Source organism: Danio rerio, chromosome 15 (genome assembly GCF_049306965.1).
Source record: "Danio rerio strain Tuebingen ecotype United States chromosome 15, GRCz12tu, whole genome shotgun sequence".
Taxonomy (NCBI): domain Eukaryota; kingdom Metazoa; phylum Chordata; class Actinopteri; order Cypriniformes; family Danionidae; genus Danio; species Danio rerio.
Genome location: NC_133190.1, coordinates 24,626,322 through 24,652,943, shown reverse-complemented (window position 1 = coordinate 24,652,943; position 26,622 = coordinate 24,626,322). Strand labels below are relative to the sequence as shown.

General features: G+C 36.6%; 1 protein-coding gene across 4 annotated transcripts in view; it reads left to right on the top strand.

Moving 5' to 3' along the window:
• si:ch211-286b4.4 overlaps positions 1 to 22,383 on the top strand; it is a 97,395-nt gene extending 75,012 nt beyond the window's left edge. For all 4 annotated transcript variants that reach the window (XM_073923669.1, XM_073923667.1, XM_073923668.1 and 1 more), the window contains 29 exons: positions 60 to 168; positions 345 to 484; positions 626 to 751; positions 1,243 to 1,422; positions 2,164 to 2,388; positions 2,493 to 2,619; positions 6,418 to 6,617; positions 6,700 to 6,912; positions 10,234 to 10,379; positions 10,462 to 10,589; positions 11,225 to 11,372; positions 11,466 to 11,598; positions 12,147 to 12,296; positions 12,573 to 12,699; positions 13,017 to 13,228; positions 13,308 to 13,470; positions 14,229 to 14,308; positions 14,398 to 14,558; positions 14,664 to 14,754; positions 14,843 to 14,997; positions 17,105 to 17,171; positions 17,246 to 17,383; positions 18,853 to 19,173; positions 19,672 to 19,775; positions 19,852 to 19,958; positions 20,463 to 20,542; positions 20,915 to 20,949; positions 21,046 to 21,177; positions 21,951 to 22,383. In XM_073923669.1, the coding sequence (XP_073779770.1) occupies positions 60 to 168; positions 345 to 484; positions 626 to 751; positions 1,243 to 1,422; positions 2,164 to 2,388; positions 2,493 to 2,619; positions 6,418 to 6,617; positions 6,700 to 6,912; positions 10,234 to 10,379; positions 10,462 to 10,589; positions 11,225 to 11,372; positions 11,466 to 11,598; positions 12,147 to 12,296; positions 12,573 to 12,699; positions 13,017 to 13,228; positions 13,308 to 13,470; positions 14,229 to 14,308; positions 14,398 to 14,558; positions 14,664 to 14,754; positions 14,843 to 14,997; positions 17,105 to 17,171; positions 17,246 to 17,383; positions 18,853 to 19,173; positions 19,672 to 19,775; positions 19,852 to 19,958; positions 20,463 to 20,542; positions 20,915 to 20,949; positions 21,046 to 21,177; positions 21,951 to 22,202 (4,250 nt within the window). In that variant the 3' untranslated portion in view covers positions 22,203 to 22,383. The remainder of the gene's footprint in view (positions 1 to 59; positions 169 to 344; positions 485 to 625; positions 752 to 1,242; positions 1,423 to 2,163; positions 2,389 to 2,492; positions 2,620 to 6,417; positions 6,618 to 6,699; positions 6,913 to 10,233; positions 10,380 to 10,461; positions 10,590 to 11,224; positions 11,373 to 11,465; positions 11,599 to 12,146; positions 12,297 to 12,572; positions 12,700 to 13,016; positions 13,229 to 13,307; positions 13,471 to 14,228; positions 14,309 to 14,397; positions 14,559 to 14,663; positions 14,755 to 14,842; positions 14,998 to 17,104; positions 17,172 to 17,245; positions 17,384 to 18,852; positions 19,174 to 19,671; positions 19,776 to 19,851; positions 19,959 to 20,462; positions 20,543 to 20,914; positions 20,950 to 21,045; positions 21,178 to 21,950) is intronic.
• Positions 22,384 to 26,622: the final 4,239 nt, after the last annotated feature.

Genomic DNA, 26,622 nt, shown 5'->3' with positions numbered 1-26,622 from the left:
CTGCTGTACCCCTCTCTAATGTTAAAGCATGTATATTATTGGATTCTGTTAAATTGCAGCCACAATGGTTCCTCAGCCATGTCCCAATGGCACATACACCCCATCTGAGGTCGGGGGTTTGCAGGAGGAAAGAGAGTGTCTGCCGTGTCCATCAGGAAAGTTCTGCAAGTATGTTTACCGATCATATCAGTGGGTTTTGTGAACTATAATCACTTTTGTGCCTTAAAACACACTGTTTACACACTCAATATTGTTCACTTGTAACAATTTTTTCCTAAAAATATTTCTTAATATAATAAAAGTTAGGTGAATATAATGAGTGTTTGTGTCGGATTATTCCTCAGGGCTGGTCAGGTTAAAGGCCTGTGTGCTGCTGGATTTTTGTGCATCTCTGGCAGTTCAGATTTCACCCCTCAGTCAAGTTTTCTTATCAACAGAGACCAGTGTGAGTGGGGAGCGCAGTGCGCTGGACCATGTCCTGCCGGTATGTTATTTGTTATCGTATAAACTCTTCAGTGGATACAGCAAGAATACATGAATAAAGTAATGAAGATTCCATTTTATATGATCTCCCTATCTGAGATATTTTCCAAGTTTGTTTACTCCTGGCTGTTTGTTTGGACAGGCTATTATTGCCCTGAGGGCACTGAGGAACCTTTATCTTGTCCTTCCAACACTCTAAGAGAAAACCCTGGAGCAAGTTCTCTACGTGACTGTCTGCCTTGTCCTCCTAAGCAATGGTGCAGAGAGGGTATGTCAATTGCTATCTTTAAATATGACAAATTGTAATTAGGGGCAGTGTGGTTGCACAGTGGGTAGTAATATCGCCTCACAGCAAGAAGGTCGCTGCCTCGAGAATCGGCTGGGTCGGTTGGCATTTCTGTGTAGAGTTTGCATGTTCTCCACTGTGTTGGCATGGGTTTCCCAAGGGTGCTCCGGTTTCCCCCACAAGTTCAAATGCGCTATAGGTGAATTGGGTAAGCTAATTTGTAGTGTATAAATGTGAATGAGTGTGTATGGGTTGCGGATGGAAAAGCATCCACTGCAAAAGACATATGCTGGATAATTGGCGATTAATTTCACTATGTTGACCCCTGATTAATAAAGGGACTAAGCTGAAAAAGAAATTAAATTGTAATTAAAATTCCAGTTGTAAAGAACTGTACAGTTTTTATTATAATAGATTTACATTAATTTTTGAATTAATATGCAAACATACTTTTGCTTTCTATCCACCTATAGGTGATCCCATCCCACGCATGTGTCCACCAGGCTATTACTGTGATGGCATAGCTGATTATGAGTCTGAGGGGCGGCCTGGGCCCAGAGTTTGTCCCATGTTCACATACAGGCCCACTTCTGGGGCAGGAAGCAAGGGAGACTGTGTGACCTGCCCAGCAGGCACTTTCTGTAACTCCACAGGTCTGACACACTATCTAAAACATACTATATATGATCACATATTATATTTATGCAATTATATACTTTATTGTTCACCAGTTAGAGAAAATAACATTTTCAAAATAAATAATACCACAGAATGTTTCTTGAGTAGCAAATCAGTATATTCCCAGCAAACTATTTTGTGTTTAATAGACATCTAATAGACATCTAAACGTAGACAGCTTGGCTAAAACAAGGGTAAACTTGGGCTATCAGTAAAAGTCTAATAGAAATCTAAGAATAGCCCAAAACTAGACTAGTCGTCAAATAGACAGATTAAACATTATATGTGTTGTCATTCATTTCAGCTTCTAGTCTAGTTTTGGCCTATTCTTATACTTCTAATAGGTTTTCACTGACAGCCCAAATTTAGCCTTGTTTTAGCCAAGATGACTATGTTTAGACGCCTATTAGACATCTATTAGACATCTTTTAAAAACCAAAACTGCTTAATGGGTTAGAATGTTCAAGCATTTGAAATTGGTGTTAACTGTATGCATTTTGTATCAAAGCAACAAGAAATGTGTTAATTGTATAACCTACAAAGACTGATGTTGTGCTAACCGTGTTAAGAGGAAACTTGTTAAATGTATTGAAAAAACTGTCACAGCGATTGTAAAAAAAAACTGTAATTTGCAATAAAATTTCAAAACATTATTGTATTTCCTTAACACTTTTAGATTGGTAATGTATCGTAAACTACTATTGTGGTCTCTCTAGGGCTCACAGATTTTTCAAGCTTCCCTTGTCCACCGGGTTATTGGTGCAGTGGGACAGGGTTCCCAGTGTTCTGTCCTGCAGGAACTATGAGGCCACAGGCATGGGCAGCTTCTGCCAGCCAGTGTGAGCTTTGCCCTCCTGGCACCCACTGCCCTGACCCCCGCACTACAGGCCAGCCTAATACAGCAGGCATCCCATGTCGATCTTCTTACCAATGTCCGGCAGGTGCATACAATTTCTATGTTAACAAATACACTATTCGAAGCCCAGAAGTTGCAGTATAAGTCATGTTATAACTGTAAAGTGTAATAAAGTGGTCCATTAAACAGGCTCAGTCACAGAGATCCTTTGCAGAGCTGGTTCATACTGTACACCTCAGACAGGAGAGCCCACACCGTGTCCTGCAGGATACTACTGTCCTGAAGGGTCTCACACCTACAGCTCACCACAGCAAGTGTAAGTGTGTCCCCTTCACATCTATTCACTTGACTTTAAATAGGATTCAAACTGGTATTTCTGACAGATGCATTAACAATGACAGTGAAGAACTCTAGTGCAATTTCCGTGGCCATGGAAGTGAGGTTTACTTGCACAGCACTTTTTAACCACCTTCATTACATTCTTCCCTTAAAGCTCTCATCAAATGTAACCACTTCAGTTCTACTCAGAGTAGGCTTTGAACTCTCATTTCCAGCATGTAAGGTGGCCATTCTAACAAAGATGCTAAAGGCCTTCGTGTCTAGCGTCAGGTAGCTCTTACTAGCTGGTGTCAGTTACATAAATGCCAACCTGCTTGGGACTTAAAAACATATAGTTACCAATTACCATACTAAGGAGATATTGGAGTTATTTCAATATTCAATATATGTCATGGATGAATATATCAGCTGGATGAATGGATTGGCTGATAAATAGATAATTCATTATCAGCTAGATATATTTATGTATATTTTTAAATTATGGATTGTCGCACTGAGGTGATGTGCACTTAAGAAACATTTTTTGCTAGAGAAAAGACAAGATGTTGACAATATGGTAGTGATTCACTTGGATACTGTGGATAACAGAAGACACCAGAATGGCAGTTTAAAAATTAGTTTCCAAATAAGGACGAAAATTGTCTGTTAATTTTGTCTTTTATTTTCTATGTATTTACACTAGGGTTGGGCATCTAAGCTATAATGCCGATCCGATACGCATCTCGATACAAAGAATACGATCCGATATATTAGCGATACATTTGTGACATATTGCGATGCAACACGATACGATTCACACCCATATCACGATACGATGCGATATTTCAGCACTAACTAATTAGATCAAGTTTATGAGATGATGTGAAAGAGGATGCTGTGCCATTGAATGAGTTTGATTATTTATAAACCAAGCAAAACCAAGACTTTTTTTTACAAACTGGCTCTTCTCTCAGAGCCAGAGTGTCAGTTTACAGTAGAGGGCCATTTTAGAACATATAGCACATATTATTTAAGTATTTTCAAGATAAACAGAATGTATAAGTGCAATATATATTAAAAAAATATGTATATATTTGCACTCTTTCAACATAAATAAATTTAGCATTGCACAACAAGAATTGTGATTTAACTTTTCAACTATGAAAACAAGTTTTACAAAGATATATTTTGCCACTGATTATTCAAAACCTAAGGTTGTGAACTAGCAGTGTTATGCTGCTTTGAAACATCACTGTCACTGTAAACAACAGGCTAATAAAAATATAACAAACCAGCAATCTTCTTGCTGTGAGGTGGTCAAACTACCCACTGTGCCACCGTGACACCCAATTATTTTTATCATTATTATTATTAATATTATTATTATTATAATTAAATAAAAATTAACAGGAGGAGGTGTTTAAAACCTTCGTTCTCCGTGACACTAGGCTGAATATCTTTGCAGATGAACAATGCAATAGCATTCGTTATTGGCGTAGAGCGAGCAGAACTGTTGCGCACGGAAAAAAAACTTGCAATGCTTTTCTCACCACTTTTGGAGCTGGTTGAAGGAGTGCGAAAGCCGGGGATGCAGAAACACTGGAAGATGCTTTCACAACAACACCGTGGCGCCGCTTCAAGTGAGATTTCAGATTAGTCGTAGTGCCCGCGTATTTTACAGATGCGCGGCACATTTTGCAAATTGCATCTGTCCTGTCATGTCGTCCATCCTTAAATCCATAATGTTGCTTGCCATACTTTAGATTTAAAACTCAGTGGGGAATAAAATGTTTGTTTTGCTTCTCGCGCTTTCTGAGGGCGCTCCACTAGCTTCATCCGCACACCTGATACACTGAGTTGTAGTGTGTGCACATCCGCAAATCCGTTGCTAAGGCTTACTTTATGTAGGTCGATTAAATTATGCGCCAAAAACAGGTTGACAACACTTGTTAATAAATAAAAAATACATTCTATATTAAAAATATAAGCTGTATCTCGGAAAAATCGATGCATCTTGCAAAAACCGATGCATCTCGATTTGCTTCCAAAATTTCATTCGTCCTCGCTGCTCAACCGATGCACTCGCATTGTGCACGCGCATGACCGCGTATCGATACATATCGGTTAATCTTCCCATCCCTAATTTACACGCTGTATATTTTATTTATGTATATTCAATTTATGCTTCATTTAGTGTCTGCCAAGTATAAAGGGCTATCAAATATTGGTACTGGGCAAATTTGCTTGTCAGTCAAGGTGCGAATTACACTTTTGGGGGGGACTGACCCCCCCTAATAAACGCTTGATCCCAAGGACATCAAATTAAATATAGGCTAGCAGGTTTGTAGTATGGAATGGCATGTTTTTTGCTAGGTGGTTGCTAGGGTGTTCTGAGTGGTTGCAAAGGTGTTGCTAGGGTGTTCTGAGTGGTTGCTAAGGCATTGCTAAGCGGTTGCTAAGGTGTTCTGAGTGGTTGCTAGGTTGTCGCAAAGGTTTTGCTAGGTGGTTGCTAGGGTGTTCTGAGTGGTTGTTAATTGATTGCTAGGGTGTTCTGAGTGGTTGCTAAGCAGTCGATAACGCATTGCTAAGATGTTGCTAGGTCGTTGCAAGGGTGTTCTGAGTGGTTGCTAAGGCGTTGTTTGGTGGTTGCTAAGGTGTTCAGAGTTGTTGCTAGGCGGTTGCTAACATAAACTACCATGGTTCTAGTATAAAATAGCATGTTTCTAGCACAAAATAGCATGTTGTTTGCATGAATTTAATATGAATTAACATGTTGCTAGTATGTTGATAGTATGAATTAGCATGTTGCTAGTATGACACTTATGTTTGTTAATATGTTTTTATAATGGATTGGAATATTGTTAGTTTGTTTTAGTATGGATTGGTGTATTGTTAGTATGGATTGGTATATTGTTAGCATGTCCAATGCATTTCCAAGTCAACGGCAGTTTTTTTTACAATAGAAGTCCATGGGACAGTTTCTAGGGTGCCATTAGTGGTTGCTAGTATGTGGCTAGTAAGTTAAAAGGTCATCAGTGCTTGGCAGATTGGTAGTCTGACTTAAATGAGCCCAACCTGAAGTCTGTGTGACAGTCTGGTGCAAAGCTATGAGGTCATAAAGTTTGGTCCAGTGTTCAGTCAATGGGACTTTTTTTCAAATTTTCCAAGTCAGCTTTTGGAAATCCGTATGTTGGATCAATTGGAAAAGATATAGCAACCTAAGCCAGAGGAGAAGATTCATATAGAAATTAGTCTAAGAAGAAGAAGATGGAAGAATAATAAGTTTATGTAGTATAACAGTATGTTGGCTTTTTAAAACCACCATAAATATACATTTGACCCCCACATAATAGCATTATAAATGCATAATTGTGCTAATCAATGCTAGGAAAAAAATCATTCAACAGTCTGAAATTGGCATTTCTTAAGCACCATTAGACATCTAAAGTATTCACAAAACATGTTTCTTGTAAAATAGGTGTTTATATCAGCATATAGCCTAAAAAAGGCATATATATAAATATATGCCTATAAAAATATAGGCATATAGCCTATATTTGAATAGTTTGACCTACAGTAACCTCTAAAATAGTCTATAAACATCCCTCATTACAATGAAAACATATACATTTTATTAATAAATTAGATTTAATTTAAAGACATTCATAAATTTGATTCACTGAAGCATGAATTAACAAATTACTACCGAAAAAGTTGTTAGGGCTACATTTACACTAATCCAAATACATTCGAAAAAGCTTCACATTACATGTATAACACTTTTCTCTTTTTGCAGATGTACTTTTCCAAATTACTGCCCAGCCAACAGCTCTGCCATGCTGTCCTGTCCAGATGGCTGGATGCCGCTGAACACCAGTGGGCTGAGGAAGTCTCAGGAGAGCAGCTGTGTCCAGTGTGGGGCTGGCACCTATCGGCCCAGTCGATCCCCTCACCTCCAGTGCCTCCTCTGTCCTCCAGGACACCATTGCCCTGCAGGTCTTCACTGAACGACTACCATTACACAAACAATAGCAGCACTAGACAATGATGTTTATTGATTTAATGATCTGTTTACTAGGCTCACACCATTACAGTGATCAACCCTGTCCAGTAGGGTACTTTTGTCCACAAGGCATCTCTGATCCTGTTCCCTGCCCGCCTGGCTCATATGGAAACCGCAGCAGTGCAGAATCACTCGAGCAATGTCACAAATGCCCACCAGGAACCTTCAATCACCTGAACGCCCAGAGAGCCTGCTTCCCCTGTGGGAGTTCATCCACTTCAGATGCAGGTCAGACCTTGTTCTTGGAGTCAAGCTTCAGATGCTGTTTGCACAAAATACATGCTAGTTTGCCTCAACAATCATAAGATGAGGGGTTGTGGAATGGAATTTTTAAAAAAATGAACTTTTTTCTAAAACTAAAACGAAAATAAATAACTGGGAAAATCTGTGTAACTGAAACAAAAAAGTTCCCAGAAAATATCAAATCTAAAGTGACCATCATGCAGTTATTTTTGAATAACTAAAATGTAATTGAAATAGGAAGAAAGTCTTTGGTCGTCATTTGAACTACAGCATGTAGTTATTTAATCATTATACAAAGCTGACTGCCATATAACTTATTCAAATGTGTTAATTGAATTAAAAATCAAATAAATGAAACAAAAAAATTAAGATATATACCAAATATAATTGGTTTCCATTTTCAATTGATTAAGTCATATTTTATATAAACAAAGAGCTTAGAATTACCCAGAGGCGACACTCAATAGAACGTTCCATTGCAACAGGCTGTCCATTGGATCTTATTGCTGTCGTGATGGCAAGCAGCTGCTTTGCTTTTTATTTATTTATTTAAAAAGCGCATTAAAGCTTAGATACAACCTGAAGGACACCAATACAACACTTACTATCACAATCATCAGCACTTTTAATAGTTTATTTTACAGACTTAAAATATGATGTTGTTCATATTATGTCATTACTTAACAATAATAATGTTACATATTATGTCATTACTTAACAATAATAATAATAACAACAATTATATATATATATATATATATATATATATATATATATATATATATATATATATATATATATATATATATATATATAATTGTTATTATTATTATTGTTGTTATTTTTATTTTTTTTCGCGTGGTAAAAGTCTCGTGTAAACGCAGCACATTAACGCCGATAACGGCCCACCCACATATACTATTTTTTTTTTACCTATATAAGTGTATATATACACTTTTGTGAGATAAAAAAAAATGCCCCAGGGCCTAACATTTATTCAATGTTGATTTAACTTAGGTCTGCTATCTGGGGCATATCTCAGATTATAATAAAGTGTTCATTTATACTTTTCTTCCTAAAAATTTTGACTGGATAACTCAATATAAGATTTTTGCTTCAGTTTGAGATTTTATTTTATTATTGTGAAAATGCCAACTGAGAAAAGGCTGTAGGCCGAGTGCCTTAGCGTCCCACCAGTGCTCATATACAGGCATATCGCTCTGCTTCGAGTGTGATATTGCGTTTATACAACAGTTCAACAGCATAATCCTGTATATAAATAGGAAAATCAAAAATCTATAAACCCTTTTTTTTATTAGGAACTACTTTCTTCTGACATTCATTCACATCTGCAGCTGACGTCAAAACAGCAGAAGCCGTTACTAATTCACCAACGTCACTTTAGAGCTAATGTTTGAATGACTCTGTCTAAAGTGTTGACAAAACTGCTGATTTTGCTTAAACTTTAATATTATAAGGCTGAACGTGACATGAAATGCCATCAATCTACAGAGTTATCTTCTTACAGTGTTACAGTCTACAGTATTTCTCTGTTGTGAAAGTAACGAATCCACAAACGTTACCAGACTGCTGTTGTGTTTGCGATAAGGAAAAACGCTAAACACGTGCAGACTTTGCTTATTTCAATCTGCCAACGCAACACACATTCCTGATATGGGAGAAAATTGGTATAAATTCAGCACTACAACATACCAAAGTGAGAGATCATCTAACCTGCCAACATGTCTCTGTTCGGGGTTGAGGTTGAGAACAGGATGCAACAGGTTTTGGGCAGCCGCTTCGATCGGGTACTCTACCAAAGTTGGTAACCCGGGGGTGTTTAGTTTACAGACTGTACCAAAGAGGGGGGTGGGTGAAATTACGGGAGTTTTTTTGAGAAGAAATAAAAACGGGATGTTTGCGGGTGACTGGTCTGAAATACAGGATACTCCCATGAAAAACGGAAATGTTGGCAGATGTGCTTGCCAGTTTAATATTGATTTGGTCTGCTATAGTTAGAAATCAGACTGTTATAGCTTCTAAGCGTAAGGGCTTATTATACGGTTCTGTCGACATCTTGTGGATAGAAAATGTCAACTGTCACCGACAAGCTTTCTCACAGAAATATTATAAAATATTATAAAATAGGCACTATTCTTGCAAATAAACAGCATAGTTGCAATCTTAACAACTACATCCTCGACTAAAAAAGCCCCAAAAGTATTTGTTCTCTGACAGCAGTAATATTTGTCAAACTGTAGTGTCTGCTTGTAGCTGGCTGTATGTATGTGAGCGGAGTAATACAAAAAGGGTAAAAAAGCATGTATGGATGCTGATATTACTTAAATATATCGCGGCTATCAGCAAACCAGATTCAAGATTCAGACACAACTTATAGTGACATTTATGAAAAAAGTCATTTTTACCAGCTAAGAACCTTTTCATTGCATATAAAATGAAACTTCAGAACCTAATTATAGGAGCCTGATAGAAAATGCTCTTTTGCAAGAAAAGAGGTTTGATGGATTTAGAGCATGCCTTTGGAAAATGGGGGAAACCGAAGCACCCAGAGGAAACCCACGCGAACGCAGGGAGAAACTCCACACAGAAACGCCAACTGAGGCGAGGATCGAACCAGCGATCCAGCGACCTTCTTGCTGTGAGGCAACAGCACTACCTACTGCGCCACTGCTTTGCCCCTGTATCTAACATGTTCAATAAAAACACATTTAAGAAAAAAAAAATAAGCTAAAAAAGCACGATTTTGCAAATCACATAAGAAATACAATTGTGTCAATTTTAATTATTATTACTGTTATTGGATGATTAATTTCATTTCTTTAACACTTGTTCATATTTTTTATATATATATTTTAAAACTAATTGTCTTAGCTGACCTTCTGGAAAAAAAGTATTATAAACAATGATAATGACCTCATGACAGCCAGTGTCAAAGCCAACCACTTTAAGTTTAATGTAATATTATCATACAAAGTTGTTTCTTAAGTTTGATAATTGATCTTCTATATCATGTTTATGACAGATTTATGAGTTATTTTGTCTTGGTAATATCAAGTTGTCGACACAAAGACACTGACGGGTTATCATGTATTTTATGTAAATGTATGTGGACTTATCTCAATTTAGTCATAACAAAGACATCTAAATGCAATGTCTTAGCATTTAAAATGCCATAACAGAGCGAATTACATGTATAAAACGTGTCATGTGAGGATTATAAAGGTCTTTCCAAAAACAAATAACAATCCAGACCATGTAACATACTTGTTGTGTTTCTTTTCATAGGGGCGTCCTCTTGTACCTGCACAGGCAAAAACCGTGCGTTCCAGTACTCAGACGGGTCGTGCTTGTGTAAGACAGGTTTTGTTTTCTACAATGAGTTGGATTTTAAAAGCTCTTCTGCAGACAGTCCGCTGGACTGTCAGCCTGAGGTGAGTCTAGTGCACTTTAGCCCCATGAGTCTTCAGTATAGCTGTGTGAACAGACAGTACAGCAGATCTGCTCTCTGTGTAGGTGAAGAAGCGCTGTGGGGCAGGTCAGGCCAGACTAGCCTCTACTATGGAATGTGTTGCTCCGTCCACCTACTCCTGTAACATCACATGTGGACCTCAGGGTGGGACCCTAGATGTAGAGATGGGAATGTAAGTTTGCACTCTGTCTATTATTATCTTAAAGTGTCGAGAAGCCCACCTGTCTCAGCAGTGTTTTTTCACATCTTGGATTAAAAAAGTGGGTCCCACTTTATATTAGGTGGCCTTAAGTGTATGTACTTACACTGAAATACATTTTTTACAATGTGCTTATTGAGTAGATGCATGTTTTTACATTGTACTTATGATTGATTAAATACTTGCATGGAATTACATCTGTAATTACAAAGTTGACTATCCCTGACACCATAACCATTAACCATAATTAAAGCTTCTCATACCACCAAATCAGTCTCTAAACGTACATTTGTCCTACCTCAAGAGCACCAGAAGTGTTTTGCAATACATTATGAACACAGTGAGTACATTGTATTTATTGTTTGATACAAGTACATAGTAGTTAAGATCACCTAATATAAAGTAGAAGGATTTGCGTAAAAAGGAGTTCAATTGATCTTATAAAGCCAGATAATTGCACACTGGTTGACACAGATCTATTGACATCTTAAAAAATGTTTCAGTGTTTCATGAATTTTATACTGTTATAAAGTAAACAATAACTGTGAACCATACTTTTTTACATTATTGTGATGATTTTTGTTTAGAGTGATGTGTTTTTTGTGCAGTTGTCAGTGCGAGAGATATGTTTCAGTGGAGGAGCTGTGTAATTCTTCATGTGTGTCTGCACTGCCGGAGCTCTCAGTCAGACTGGATACAAACGGACAGCTGACATTGAGAATTAAAACCACAGATGAAAGCAAAACCTGGAGCAGAGTGAGTTCAGGACTTGATAGAGAAACTCTGTACTGTTATGTATCAGTCATGGGAACTCATTGTAAATTTAACTTTGTTTCATTTTTCATTTAGAATATGATAAATGTACTAGGACCTGATGTTCACATCAAGAACATAGGAAGGATCCATTTTGCCCAGTTTGCTCCTGAGGGAGTGTTTGGTTGGATTCTAAAAGACCCTATACTTATTGACTCTTTACTGAGAGGTGAACTACTTTTTTTTTTATTTCACTCAAGCATTTTCCACAAGCCTCGCTAAGTACAGGGCTAAAACCACAAACAAGTGTCCTATATTCACATGTAATTCGTAATGTAGATTTTTGAAAGGTAAAGTTTCAATGTTTAAAATCTTTCAAAAGGCAAACAGCCCAAAAGGATTTTGGACTGCCTGAAGTTAGTCACTAAATTTAGTCTTACTTCCTGTGAAAGGTTTGTAATAGACTTCCAAAATGCCAGCATTTATTGACTGTCAAACACTGAAGTTGTTACTGAGGCCAAAGAGTTTGGTTCATGTTTTCAATGAATTCTGTGCTATGAAAGCAAACCATTTCAGAGACTATAAGAAAAGAGCTGGTGCTTCAATGTACTGTATATCATTAGAAAATTGAACTGATTTTTAAACTTTTCCATGTAAACATAAAAAAAAGCATTAAACACTTTAATAAGGACTGGTTTTCATGAAACCAGTTTTATAGTTATCAGGATGGTCTAGAATTCATACAGTATTTTTAATGCTTAATGTATGTCCATGTAGAACCAGTTGAAGTTCTGGAGAAAGATTTCAGGAGGAAAAGACATGCTGATCAGAATGAGGTTTCTATGCCTCTTCCACGAATTCCAAATCCCATAGCATGTCTGTCTCCAAATGACATGCTCATCTTTCAGCTCACCATTAACCATACTGGTATGACTTTGTCAAATACAGCACTAATATAGATAATACATTAATCCAAAAGCTTTTATTATTTTAATATTAAAGATTATATTAATGAGTGTGACTATTTACAGCTGATTCAGTATCTTGAATGAAAGGTTTAGCTCTTTGTGAGTCATATATTAATTCATAATGATCTGTGCATAAAAAATATTTCTGTTATTTGAATAATTACATTAAATTGTAGGGTCAGTAAAATAAACTATTGTAGTGATATGCAGTTTTTTAATATTTTTTTTTATTCAGATCGCCACCACAGTCACTTCCCAGTCTATCAGAAGGACCACCTGTTCAGCAGTAACCCTGGCTGGGATTTTGGGGCCTTCAGACGTCTGCAGCATCTCGTCACACATACACAGCTAAATTCTAGCAGGTACAACAAAATAAGTTAAAGACATTGCTTTATTTGTATAGTGCATTTTTGAAAGTATTCAAATATGGTTCAAATATGTGGTTAACTCTAGGAGACTTGTGAACGTTGAGCCTTATTAAAAATAAATAAAAAAGGTGGAGTGTTCCTTTAACAAAACAAACAAAAAAACACCAAGTGGATAGATATAAATGATGAATAGTGGTCTAAGAACCAAAGACACCCTGAGGGACACCCTTTATCAGTGGAGCTGAAGCAGACTTTAACTCTAGGTAATAGTTTATATAATGTAGCTCTCATTATGTGATTTATCTATCTAGATTTGCCCATGTGTTCATGGAGCCAGGAAAATATGTGTTCCTGGATAATGCAGTGCCTGACTGGAGTCTGATAGTGGTTGTAAGGGAGCAGGGCTCAGAGTGCAACCCCACCACAGCTGCATTTCAGCCCACGACCCCTGCACAACTTGTGCGACATGGCATTGTCAAACAACACAAATTAAACCTGCTTCCAGACTGGGGGCTCATCATAGGTAAGCCAGTAAACAAACAAACAGTGGCATTTTTTTCTAACTGAAATATTGATATACTGTGCTTGGTGTTTCTCCATAGGGATATTGTCCCTGCTGGTGTTGTTGATAATAGTGTTGACGGCCTCTGCTCTTGTCTTGAGGCCTAATCGGTCCCACCTCATCGCTCAAGGGAGGCCGAAGCCTAAGTGGCGGAGCTTGGGTGAACCCAGTGTTCCTATTGAATATATTTATAATACTGATGGGTACGTCAGCTACTTACCACTCGGGTTGCTTGGTGTCCGTTACAGGCATTTTCTAGAACATGCAAGAATAAAAAAGAGGCACCTATATTTCATTTTTTGGAAATTGGCTGACAGTAAAATGTTATACTCTTGGGTCTATATTTGAATCAAAATATCATTTGAGAGATAACTTAGTCATCACATCTGTAATGAGTCTAGGACAGCGGGGTTGAGGGTCCAAATGCAGTTTATTAAGAATTGGAAACAGGGACAGGAGCATGTAGGTAATCCAAAGCATAGTCAGAGCCCCGGTTTCCCCCACAAGTCCAAAGACATTCGGTATAGGTGAATTGAATAGGCTAAATTGGCTGTAGTGTATGTGTGTGAATGCAGGAGTGTATGGGTGTTTCCCAGTGTTGGGTTGTGGCTAGAAGGGCACCAAGGGCAGTTGGCCGTTTATTCTGCTGTAGCCACCCTTGATTATTAAAGGGACTAAGCCAAAAAGAAAATGAATGAATGAATATCTAATATAGACTTTGAATATCTTAAATATCAACTCATAGCCAACATCTACAATATAGTGGTCAATATTTGATATTTATTAATGCAATTCTTTTTAATTATGTTTACGATACCTTTTCTTTCATATAATGGCAACTTAAAGTTAATCTAAAATGGAATGTTCATTTTTATACCACATAATGTTGCAGTGTCTGAGTTTACTTGTTACAGTGATCAATACTGTGTGCCGTTTTGAGTGTGCTGGTGTTGTGTTGTAGTGTGGACAGCTCTGAGTCGCTCGGTCTGAGAGGAGTGGGAGAGGGAGCAGAATCAGAGGAACCTGCTGTTTGCAAAGGAGGTAACCGATATACACAACATTAATAACACATAACAAAACATACAGACTGGTGAATTCTGTCAAATAACACACTAAACCAACATGTGAAGGTTTTAGAGCTACGCTTATGGAGTTGGAGGAGTTCAATGTGAAAACTTTGTATGACAAGTTAGAGGATCAAAATTTGCATCTGGCATCCCAGATGGCAAAACACCGCAAAGATACACAGGAATTTTATAAAAACATGTGCCAGCAAATTGATACTCTGAAGGTAAGATAGGTCAAATATAAAAAGAGAAGCATTGCATTTAAATGGAAAATGATAACACATTCAGTCTTGATAACTGTAATAAAATTGTGGGTTTTAAATTTTCAGGACACACTAGACAATATGGAACCCTCAAAACTGAACCAGCTGAAAAAAATACTGGACAATGACTTGCAGGTGAAAAGAGAAACTGCTCATGGTGAGTCAGGGGTTTGCTTTAATTTTGATGTGTCTTCGTCCTCAACAGTCTGATGTCAGTGAATGTACAGTACTGTATGTATTTTTAGCGGAGCCGTGGATGGGGCTGATGGAGGCTGTGTTGAGGTCGCTGGATGGCGTTTTGTGCAGGATGAATGGAGAGATCTGGCAACAACAGGACAGCATAGCTACACACAGTCACAGAGACACTCGAGAGAGCGAACTGCATACTGTATACAATCAGGTTAGTTAAATAGAGATTGAAATGGGCTTGTGATTAACTAGAGTTATTTTGTGATTTTAGTGAGATAATGAAAATAAAATCAATATTTGTTTAACCTTGTGAGGAAATGCCGTTCTTGCTTCACAAATGATCCTTTAAAAATTTTTCTAATTATATATTTAATTATAAAAACGGTAAATTTTCTAACCATGGTGCAAAAAGTACTCATCATGGACCACACTTAAGCATTTTACAACACTGTTTTTAAAAACAAAGAAACATTAACGAGGACACAGTCTACTAACAATAAAGTTTCTGTAATAAAACCCAAATCAACATTGACATGGCTTTTTTAGTGGTTTGAATAGATACAAAACCTAGAAATGGCTTCTTATTGCTCATTTTATTTTCAAGGATGGACCATGTATATCAGGGGTGCCCAAACTCGGTCCTGGGGAACCGGTGCCCTGGATATTGTAGTTCCAACCCCATTAATACACACCTGAATAAACTAATCAAGATCTTACTAGGTATACAAAAAACTTCCAGGCAGGTGTGTTGAAGGAAGTTGGAGCTAAACTATGCAGTACACCGGCCCTCCAGGACAGAGTTTGGATGCACCTATGAAATGCGAAACTTGTCGCTCGAGCTTGCATTTCCGGTCTGCTGCAGTGGCATGTGTATTTATGGACGTCTATGTGGTGAAAAGTGCAGTGTGAGCGCTGCTTTATACTCTTCAGCTCAAAATACTGTTGTCAACCTGCAGCTCTTTTAATTTAAACTGGTTAACTAGAGCCTGTTTTGGATGGGGAGGTTGAGAGCTGACATCTACAGTTGTGCATCAGACAACTACTGTTATATAAATAATTTAAAAACTAGTATGAATGTTTTATTTAAACAGAACCAAAATATTGTTCTGCCGCAGGACAGATGTTTTTTTTTATTATTATACCATAAAATACGTGAGAGTGCCAAAAGCTACAGTACTTTCTGTATCTTTATAGCTTAAACCAGGAGTGTCCAAACTCCGTCCTGGAGGGCCATTGCTCCAACCCTAATCAAACACACCTGAGCCATCTAATCAAGCTCTTAGTAGATATACTAGACACACTTCCTGGCAGGTGTGTTGAAGCAAGTTGGAGCTAAACTCAGCAGGACACCGGCCCTCCAGAACCGAGTCTGGACACCCCTGCCTTAAACTGTTATATATACAGGAAGCTGAAATAAAACAAAACAAGTAGATGAAAACTATAATAATAATAATAATAACAATAATAATAACAATATAAATAATATAACTGTGGCACAGTAGTGGTTAGAACTTTTGCCTCACTGCAATAAAGACGCTGGTTTGAGTCCTGGCTGGATCAGTGGGCATTTCTGTGGGGACTTTGCATGCTCTTCTCGTGTTCATGCGGGTTCCCTCTAGGTTTTCCGGTTACCCTCAAGGTTTTCCGGTTACTCTCACAGTTCAAAGACATGTGTGAATTGGATAATCAAAATTGGCTGAAGTGTATGAGTATGTGTGTAAAGGTGAAAGGGTGTTTTCCAGTACTGGGTTGTGACTGGAAGGGCACACCACTGCATAAAATGCTGGAATAGTTAGTGGTTCATTCCACTGTGGTGACCCCTGATAAATATAGGGCTAAGCTAAAGGAAAAACAATGAATAATATAACTGAGCACAAATAAAAATGTTGCCTTGATATCTAAGTAAACAAATTTAGTCAGCAGTATAAAAAATGACTGAATTTGCAATAAATAAACACATTTTCTGATTTCTGAAATCTAAACAAATGTAAAAACCCAAACTAAAAATAAATCTTTAAATATATAAAAAAGTTACACTATAAAAAATAATAAAGTACATAATTAAAATTAAAGCAATCCTTGAATTTATTTTTTAATGAATAAGTTAATCCAGTTCACATAATGAAGATGATTCATTTACAAATCGCACACTGAATCTAATCTGGACGCGCCAGTCGAAAGCTTTTATGTCCACAGACGTAAAGAAAAAAAAAAGTCATAAACAGTAGCTCTATATCGACACAAGAGCATATCAATAATGATTTTTCAGATCCACCTGAATTATTACATGAAGCATTCTTTTTTTCTTTATTTTCTAGTTTTCCCCCGCAGACATGACAGAGTTTAAAGTGGGTGCTGATACAGAGGCAGCTTCTTCAGATCCAGGTTTGAGTTTATTAAACCCAGTCTGCAGTGTTGGACCTTCTGCTGTGCTAACAGAACATGCTCTCGTCTGTCAGATCAACAGCAGAGCACAATCCCCTGCGTGAGTGAAGAGGAACTGGCCAAGATCGTGTCTCTGACGCCTCTCTCCAAAACACTGCAGGAAATAAAGGAATGTCTCCAGACTCTTAGTCAAACGTCTGAAACAGAGGATGGTAGGTACACTTTTGTACATTTGGATTTAATGTTTAATATTGCTTAGTGGGCTGAAGGTGAAACACTGCAAGCAAAAGTCAGGCAACTGTCAATGTGCATGAATTTTGTGCTTTTGGGCTTTTCATAGATTTTTTTTTTTTAGTCTAAGGGGGAAATAAATATCTAAAATGCACTTTTTAGTGTTTTAGTTGTATCCTTTATCAATTTGTCAGTAGATTTCAAGGAAAATACATATTTTTGAAGGTCTTTTTAAAAGTTTTGTTTCTTCTGCACTGACCCATAAATCCCCAGCCTAGTAAATTTTACATAGTCCAAACTCCACAGCAATATTCACATTTGTATTCTCAAAGTTTTTACTGAGGGATACATTATATGTCAGATTATATACATTTGACTTTTTGTTTCTTTTATTTAATAAATAAAAAATTTTAATGTATTATTTTCTGGCTTTTCAATACTTTTCCACATTAATGGGGTGATAAAAAGAGATTTACATAGTCCTCTCTGCAAAGAAACTGTCAAAAAAGAAAATAAAAAGTGTTTTAATAACAAGCGTTATAACAATACTTGCTCCAATGTCCAGGTTGTGTACAATAAAAGTGTGCAAATTAAAGCATTATTTAATTAGATCAAGGCTCATTTACAAATGAAAACACTGTTAGAGGACTTGTAAAAAAGATGTATGCAGTTCTTAATGCAATCAATCAACTATGAATGTATGGTCAACTTTAGTCTAATATTTTAACCGTTCACTTGCAGTGTCTTGCTTAAACATTGTTATTGGTATGGATGTTTTGACAAAATGTAAATTAATTATGCTTATTAGACAGCTGTCTGGAATACTTGATTCTGATTAGTCAGTCCCAACATTCCAAGGTATGTTATTCCTAGAAAACAACAGCTGAAACTAATAACACAGGTTCATCAGGATACTTTGAATGACAGTCACTGAATATGCTCACATCCATAGTTATATGCTTGTTTGTCCCGCTTCTGTTTTTGACTGTTTGGCATCATTTTGTGAATGAATAATGTATATAGATTAGTGTATGCTCCATTCAGCCATTTTTAGTCTCTGCCAGCTTTGGTTTAATTAAACATTTAATATCTATTACTGCTCATACAATGTTTTGTGTCTAATTTTTATGTTTTGTGGCAAGTAGCCATGTAATGTAAACCATGCAGGATAAAGTACATTCAGGCAGTTGTTTTCGCAGAATAAATTCCTTCAGTCTTATACAACTGCCGAGCTGATAAACTTGTCGGATGCCATTCTGTGATAATAACCGACTGGATGTAATTTATTCCTTACTTATAATCAAAATAAAATTGTAAATAATACATTTAAAAATATATAATTCATATAAACGGTATTCTTGTAATTGTCTGTTTTATGTGAGATATAAAAGCCTCTACTGGTTTAGAGTTTTTGTAACAGTCTACATCTGCTTTCCTTCTTCTCCTTCAGTGATTATCAGCTCAGAGGAGAGTGAGGCGTCACACCTGATCCCGGTTGCTCTTGACAGTCTCTCTCCTCAGCATTTTACTGTCTTCCTGTTTGGCTGCCATGTTGTGCGCTTGCTAAACAGAGCTTGTGCCTTCCCTCCTGTCATGCTGCTGTTGGCCAGAGCTGTGCCAGTCTCTCACTGCGACAACCTGCTGGCCTACTGCCATAAAGACTTCTACTACGACACAGCCAATCAAATCCTGTACATCCTAGAGAAGAAGCTTCAAAATGCTGGCCAGTTCATCTCCATTCTCTTGCACTCTATGGCCTATATAAGCTCAGGTAGGAGAGATTTTTATGAAAAAAAATAAATATATAAAATACATGTAATACATAATACATATAATACATGGTTCATGTTCACCAAAACTGTGTTTGTTTGATCACAAATACAATAAAAAGTGCAATATTTTTAAATATTTTTGCCATTTAAAAATAAATGTTTTCTGTTTAAGTATACTGTGTATATTATATGTTATACATTATGTTTTACATTATAATGTCCTTGCTTCACATTTTAATAAAATGCATTCATTTGAATGTGGAATTATTAATATTATATTATTACCATTATTGAAACAACTTGTTGATCATAAACATTTGAAAAGTAGTATAACAATAAATAAAAAATGTAATAAAATCATAAAAGTTTATGATGCTTATGAATTTTTTTTAAAGCTATAAGTAACTTTTAGTAACATCTACAATGTATTAAAAGGTCGAGGGACAGCAAAGCAATTCAGCCATAAATATTGTTCTTCTCTATATAATATATCACAGGCTCAAAATCTCTTGACTTCATGAAGGCCTTTCACTCTGCCATATCCGCATTAAGCATGCAGTTGTATCATTACTCTTTCACCGAGGACCAGAGGAAAGGAAAGGTAGGGCATATATTTAATTCATATAAGCTTGAAATATATATGAAGTCAGTATATAACAGACCTTATTTTACTATAGGTGGGTGAGGAAAGCATTCCACAGGCCTTTGGAACTTTGGTAGAGGACTTCTTTAGTGTAAAAATACCAATCGAAACCCATTTTGCACCAAACCTGCTGGCAGAGAGGTTAGTGACCAGTCTTTGTATTTAACATTTAAATTGTGAATTTTTGTTAATTCTTTTATTTATCTAATTGTTTGCTCATCCTGGTGCTGTTCCAATGTTGTATGCCCTTTTGGACCACAAAAGCAAAAAATGTATGGAAATATATTTCTTATAGGGAGTGCATATATAAGAAAGTGTATATATATATTTTTTTATATATATATTTTTTTTAAACAAATTTCTCATTTGGTGCTAAGCAAAAAGCCTGAGCTGTAAAAGTATTTATTAAAGCTAGGGATAAAAAAAAAAATGCAGAAAGCAATCTGTGATATTAGGTGATTTAAACACAATGAAGAAATCAAGAAACAAATCATCAAAATATATGTGGTCCAAAAAAGAAACAAGGTAATATAGTATAAGAACAACACCAGGATGACTAAGGGTTGCAATAGTTTGGGTTACTTTACCTTTAAGCACATATTAATATAAAGAGCACATTAACTTACTTCCCCCATTGATTTTTAGACTTCAAGTCTATAAATACTTCAAGTTGGAACAGCTCCTCCAGGAACTAAAACCCACTCTGAAAGACAGACATGCAGATGGTGAGAGATGATGACTTGCTTTATAATTTTTTAACAAACATATACTGCAGCAGTTATTTTATGTGACTGATGCATAATTTTACATATAAAATTATATATATATATATATATATATATATATATATATATATATATATATATATATATATATATATATATATATATATATATATATATATATATATATATATACACATAGCTTTTATGAGCGTTAATCTTGGGTAAACTACTGTATATGAGCGGTGTGAAATAAAAAGCATTGTCATTCAGTTTATCTAAGCTTTATGGTTTAGACACATAATTCCTTTTTGCCAAGCCAATATTTGAGCATTGGTGCAGTGTTTATTTCTGCTTTCTACATTGTTGTTTCAGGACAAGGGCAATCTGGCCTAAAAACTGAAGTCCCAGTGAGTGAATGCACCTTCACATCTTATGATTGATTTATTTTAAGAAATAAATGCTTACAGAGATACACATCTTTTTTCTTTATACCTGTGCTTCAGGTGCTATGTGTGGAAAGAGAAATCAACAGACTTGATGAAGTTTACCAGCAGCTCTCGTCTGATCTTAGCAGACCAGCACACACACACAACCCACCAGAGAACAACAAGGCAAAGTCTGACAGTCCGCTACAGGTAACAGACAGTCTGACTCTTCCATGTACAGTATCGTGTATGGTCATACACCCAAAGTGTTTTACAATCATGAGGGGTGAGGGGGGGGTTGGGGGGGTGTCCTCTCCACATCACCACCAGTGGGCAGCATCCACTTGTATGATGCGATGGCAGCCACAGGACAACGGTGCTAGTGTGTTCACAACACACCAGAATTAGATGGAGTGGAGAGACAGTGATAAAGAAAATTCAGTGGGTGGAGGTAATTTGGAGGTCATGATCAGTGAGGGCCAATGGTGAAAATTTAGCCAGGACACTGGGGTTACACCCCTGCTCTTTATGAGAAGGGCCATGGGAGTTTTAATGACCACAAAGAGTCAGGACCATGATTTAATGTCTCATCTGAAAGACTGTGCTCACTGACAGTATATTGTCCCCTTCACTCTACTGGGGCATTAGGACTTACACAGACTGCAGGTTGAGTGCCCCCTGCTGGCCTCACTAACACCACTTCCAACAGCAACCTACTTTGGTCTCCCATCATGTGGTCTCCCGTCCATATACTGACTAGGCTTAGTTTAACTTCAGTGAGTATCCAGTCTTAGGCTGCAAGGTTATATGGCTGTGGCATATTTTATGGTGAACTATCCCTTTAAGGCTTTAAATCTGTGGTCCTTGTCTTTTGTTCCCATTGTGACATTTAAAATGAGTAGGAAAATGATCAGTGAAAAAGAGTGGGAACCCTGTAAATGCATTCAGACATAACATGTGTTTGTCACGCTGTCTGTTTGTAGGATGAACAGATGCTGCTGGTGCTGAAGAAGTGTCCGGTGGATCAGAGACTGAAGGAGATGAGAGACAGGCTTTCTAAACTGAGCTCAGGTCAGCGATCGGGTCCTGATGAAGACATCCAGACACTCAGCAAATGCAAACCAGATGTAGGAGGAGCACCAGAGAAAAACATGCTTGCAACAGGACAGTCCAGCAGCAAGAAGAAGCAGAGCAAACACATGGACAAAGATGAGGACAAGCGTCTGACTGCGTGAGGGATCATGTTTGCAAATGGTTGAATAATCTAACATTACAGTCTAATACTGTGCCCTGATCTAACAAGTTACAGTTCCAGCAACAGTGGATTTGGTTTGTCATTTACAGCCAGTGAGAAGATGTTTAATGTGCGGTTATAGACCATTTTGAGGGATGTAAACAATAACAATGTTCCTAACGTATTTCCTGTATTATAGTTTTATTTTCCATAGCTTCTGCGAATCCTAAAAGGTCCACATATTTATAAATATTGTTATGACAGCTGTTTTAACATTAAGATAAGATTGAATTGTCTTATTACAGTTTGATAACATGCAGGGAATGTTCATGGGCCAAATACATCACACATATAAAGCAGAGCAATGTGGCAGAGAAACAAAACAAAATGTCAGATGAAAAAAAAAACTCACATGAAGGAGATTAATTTAAAGAATCTATTTTTATTTTTCAGCCTGATCTCACAAGGAAACATAACTATTTTACGTATTGTCAGTTTAGTGGCTAGTTCACTTGTTATGAAAATGTTTGATTTTTTAAAAAGAGGTATGGCACCAAACCCTACCCCTAAACCCAACTGTCATTGCAGGATAAGCAAATAGTACTAAATTGTATGAATAAGATCAAACCAATTGATAAGAATTAAGCAGCGATCACACTGGACTTTTTTTCTCATAGACTTCCTTTCTTTGTGCGACAAGTTTTGCAGTTCACTGCATTGCAAAGTTCCAGCTTGGTGAACTCTGACCTATAAAATTGCATCACTTGACTGCAAGAGACCAATCAAGGATCGAAATATTACCTCTCTGGACAGAAATGTATTATATTGACCAATTGCTCGCTTTTTTTAAGTGTCTAATCATCTTGTTTAACTCTGCCGCCCCATTTCACAGTGCCGTACTACAGAATTTCGCATGCTCAGTGTGACAGCAGCTTAAGCCACTAAATCAGAAAGTTACAAATTGTCGTGATATAGCGTTGTTATTACTATAGCATTCTACTGGGCTAGTTTTTAGTCAAAAATACTGTAAAAACAGTAATATTCGGAAATATTGTTACAATTTAAAAATGAGTGGATTTTCATTTTAATATATATATATTTTAAAAGCTTTTCATTCATGTCATGGCAGAGACGCCATCATTCCTCCAGTGATGATGATTATTATTATAAAGGTATGCATCCTATTGAATTAAAATAATTTCTTACCTTAAGAAATTTTGAACATGTAATTTTTTTATTGTTTATATAAATCAGCATTTATAAACAAATATCTTGCTTGGATCCATGCTATAAGATTGTTGTTAACGAGTCTGTACAACAAACATAGATAAAGTTGCTAATTAAACATGCAATGCATTTCTGAGTGGTATTAAATGTGCCAGGCCTCAGTAATCTGACAGTGGATGCCGAGCTGAACTCTATTCCTCAGGGGGGAACAGACTGTGTGCAGATGGAGGAAGAAGCTGATCATGAGCTGCTATCAGTGTTACAGCTCTCTCTGTCCTTCAGTTGATTGCACACTACAGAAAGTTCCACTGGCCGTGTGCCGTCTGCCTTTATCAGCAGAGATTAAACAAACAGTGGATACACACGGCGACTCTCCACTTAACATAGCTGTCAGCTTCACTGATCTGCTGCTGAAACAGAGAAAGTGGCCACAAGGTCCTCATACTGTATGTCATTTTCATGTGTTCTAAGTATATGTATGTATGGATTTTATGTAGATGTGTTATTGATGTTTAGTGCTCGTACACTTTTGGAGAATTTGGCATTCAAAGTTATAACATTTTGCTATTATTATTATCATTATTATTTGTGCCATTCAAATTAATTGCTAATTTAGAATGTATATACACTCACTGGCCACTTTTTTAGGTACACCTACTGCTCTTTAAGGCAAATTTATAATCTACCAGTCACATGGCAGCAACTCATTTAGGCAGCAACAATATTTTCTTGGCACACTTTGGGCCCATTAGTACCAATTGAGCATTGTGTTAACGTCACAGCCTAAGTATTTTTGCTGACCATATGCATACTACTATGGCTACTTCCAGCGTGGTAAGGTTATATCATAAAGCACAAATCATCTCTGACTGGTTTCTTGAACATGACAATGAGTTCACTGTACTCAAATGGCCTCCATAGTCCCCAAATCTCAATCAAAAAGAGCACCTTTGGGATGTGATGGAACGGGAGATTGGCATTATGGATGTGCAGCCGATAAATCTACAGCTGCATTTTGCTATCATGTCAATATGGACCAAACTCTCTGAGGAATATTTTCAGTATCTTGTTGAATCTCTGCAACAAAGGATTAAGGCAGTTCTGAAGGCAAAAGCGGGTCCAACTCTTTATTAGTGAAGTGTACCTAATAAAGTGGCCAGTGAGTTGTCGCTATTCAATATAGTTATATAATAATTCAGTTTAGAAAATCCTGATGTGGATTTGATACTGATATGAATTTGTTGTAATTTAATACTACTACTAATAATAATAATAACTTATTATTATTATTATTATTATTTAATGAAATTATCTCAGATGATATGTATTCTGCTGTGGGGACTCCTGGAAAAGCAAGCAATAAGCTGGTGGAAAGTGAGTGAGTATTAAAACATTAATAACAGCAACAATAATAACAGTAGTATTATTAATCTTTAATAAAAAAAAAATGTCCAAGCAGACAAGCACTGTATTTATTCAGGAAATGCTAATGCAGCATTTGCTCTGTTTGTTTAATCTGCATTATTTATGAACAGGTTGTCATGCTGTAGCTGTGATCAGACCTATTTCTGTCCTGGCTCTCTTCATCAAAAACAGACAGCTGCAATACCTGAAAGGACAACGCTTCAGTTACAGTGGCACTTCCTATTACAGAAACACTGATTTAAATAAGAAATACTGCCCTGTTATTGGAATAAACATCCTCTGATACAGTATGTCCATTAACGGAGCATCGTCCTGTAAGTGTCATCATTTATTATTCATGCTGTAGCACTCCACATTTTAAATCACGTCCATTTGTAGATATAAGATCTTCTAGAATGATCTTAATAGACAACCACTGTGGCTGTATTGAAACTAAAAGTATCAAATGTATATTGCAGTCATATTTCTGACATTCGTCTCAGAAAATTTAATGGCCAAAATCGAGCATAATTATTTCCATATTTCGCATATCTCACTATACCATGAACACAAATAATGAAGTAAACCTATATTTTAAAACAGTAAATAAATGGCCCCTTATGGAAATCTGGCATGCTTTTTGCAGAATTTTAAAATATATGAAGAGTTCAGATGCAAAAGCCTCTAACCCGGGTAGCAAAGAGTTCTGGCCCAGATTTGCCATAAAGCTAACACAGCAGGCATTCATCCTGCTCTGGCATACAGCATGTGGGCCAAGCATGGCCCAGGTTTGTTAATGGTGGCACCATCTTTAAAGTGCCACGCAAAACATGTCAAATGTAGAATTTGGCCCAGATGTTAAAAATTGATATGTGGGCCACTTAATTTTGGCCTATCTTGACAGACTTTTAAAATGCATTTAAATTATTTTTTAAGTAAATTATTATTATTTTCTTAAATAAAGAAATATTTTGATGAACAAACTCGTTTCCATCTATTTGCATCTTTTAGTTTATTTTTATTCAGGAAACAGCAAGATTTATGAATCTATTGTTTCCTGTATGTTGCAAAATAACTGAATTAAACCTACATTTCATATATTTTAACCAAATTATTATTTTACAAATTATATTATTTTTAACCATTACTAACCCTTACCTTTATTAAAACACATGCTTCATATAAATTTCATTGCAATCGTGAAATTTAACCAAATATGGCTTTCAGACAATGGCCGAACATGGGCCATAGCTGGCCCAGTTCAGGTCAAGTTATGGGTTATTAACTTGGTTAAGAATAGGCCAAGATATAGTCCATGTTTGACCCTTATATGGAAGCAAGACTTGTCCTGTCATGTACCGTAATTCACTGCGGCATGTGGCCCAAGCAAAAGCTGATTGTGTGGGCCAGAACTGGGCCAAATAAATTTTGCTATGTGGGAAGGGCTATTAGATTTTTTTATTTTGTAATCTTTAAAATTGAAGTCTTTATTAATTTTAGGAATGTTTGACATGCATGTACTAAAGAAAGCACACAAGAAAGAAAGAAAATTACAGTTACAAATATATAAATAAATAAATGTACATACACATACAACATATAGTAAAGGTATCAAAACAATGTTATATTAATAGCAGTTGATACAAGTTATATGGACAAAATAGTCGTTTCTGCTTCCTTCAGAAATCCTACAAATTGTTGCAACAAGTTTTCTCTTTTCTCTGAACTTGTATTTCATGCATGTAATTTGCAAATATTGCCAAATATCAGATTTGTATAAGGGGCCAAAG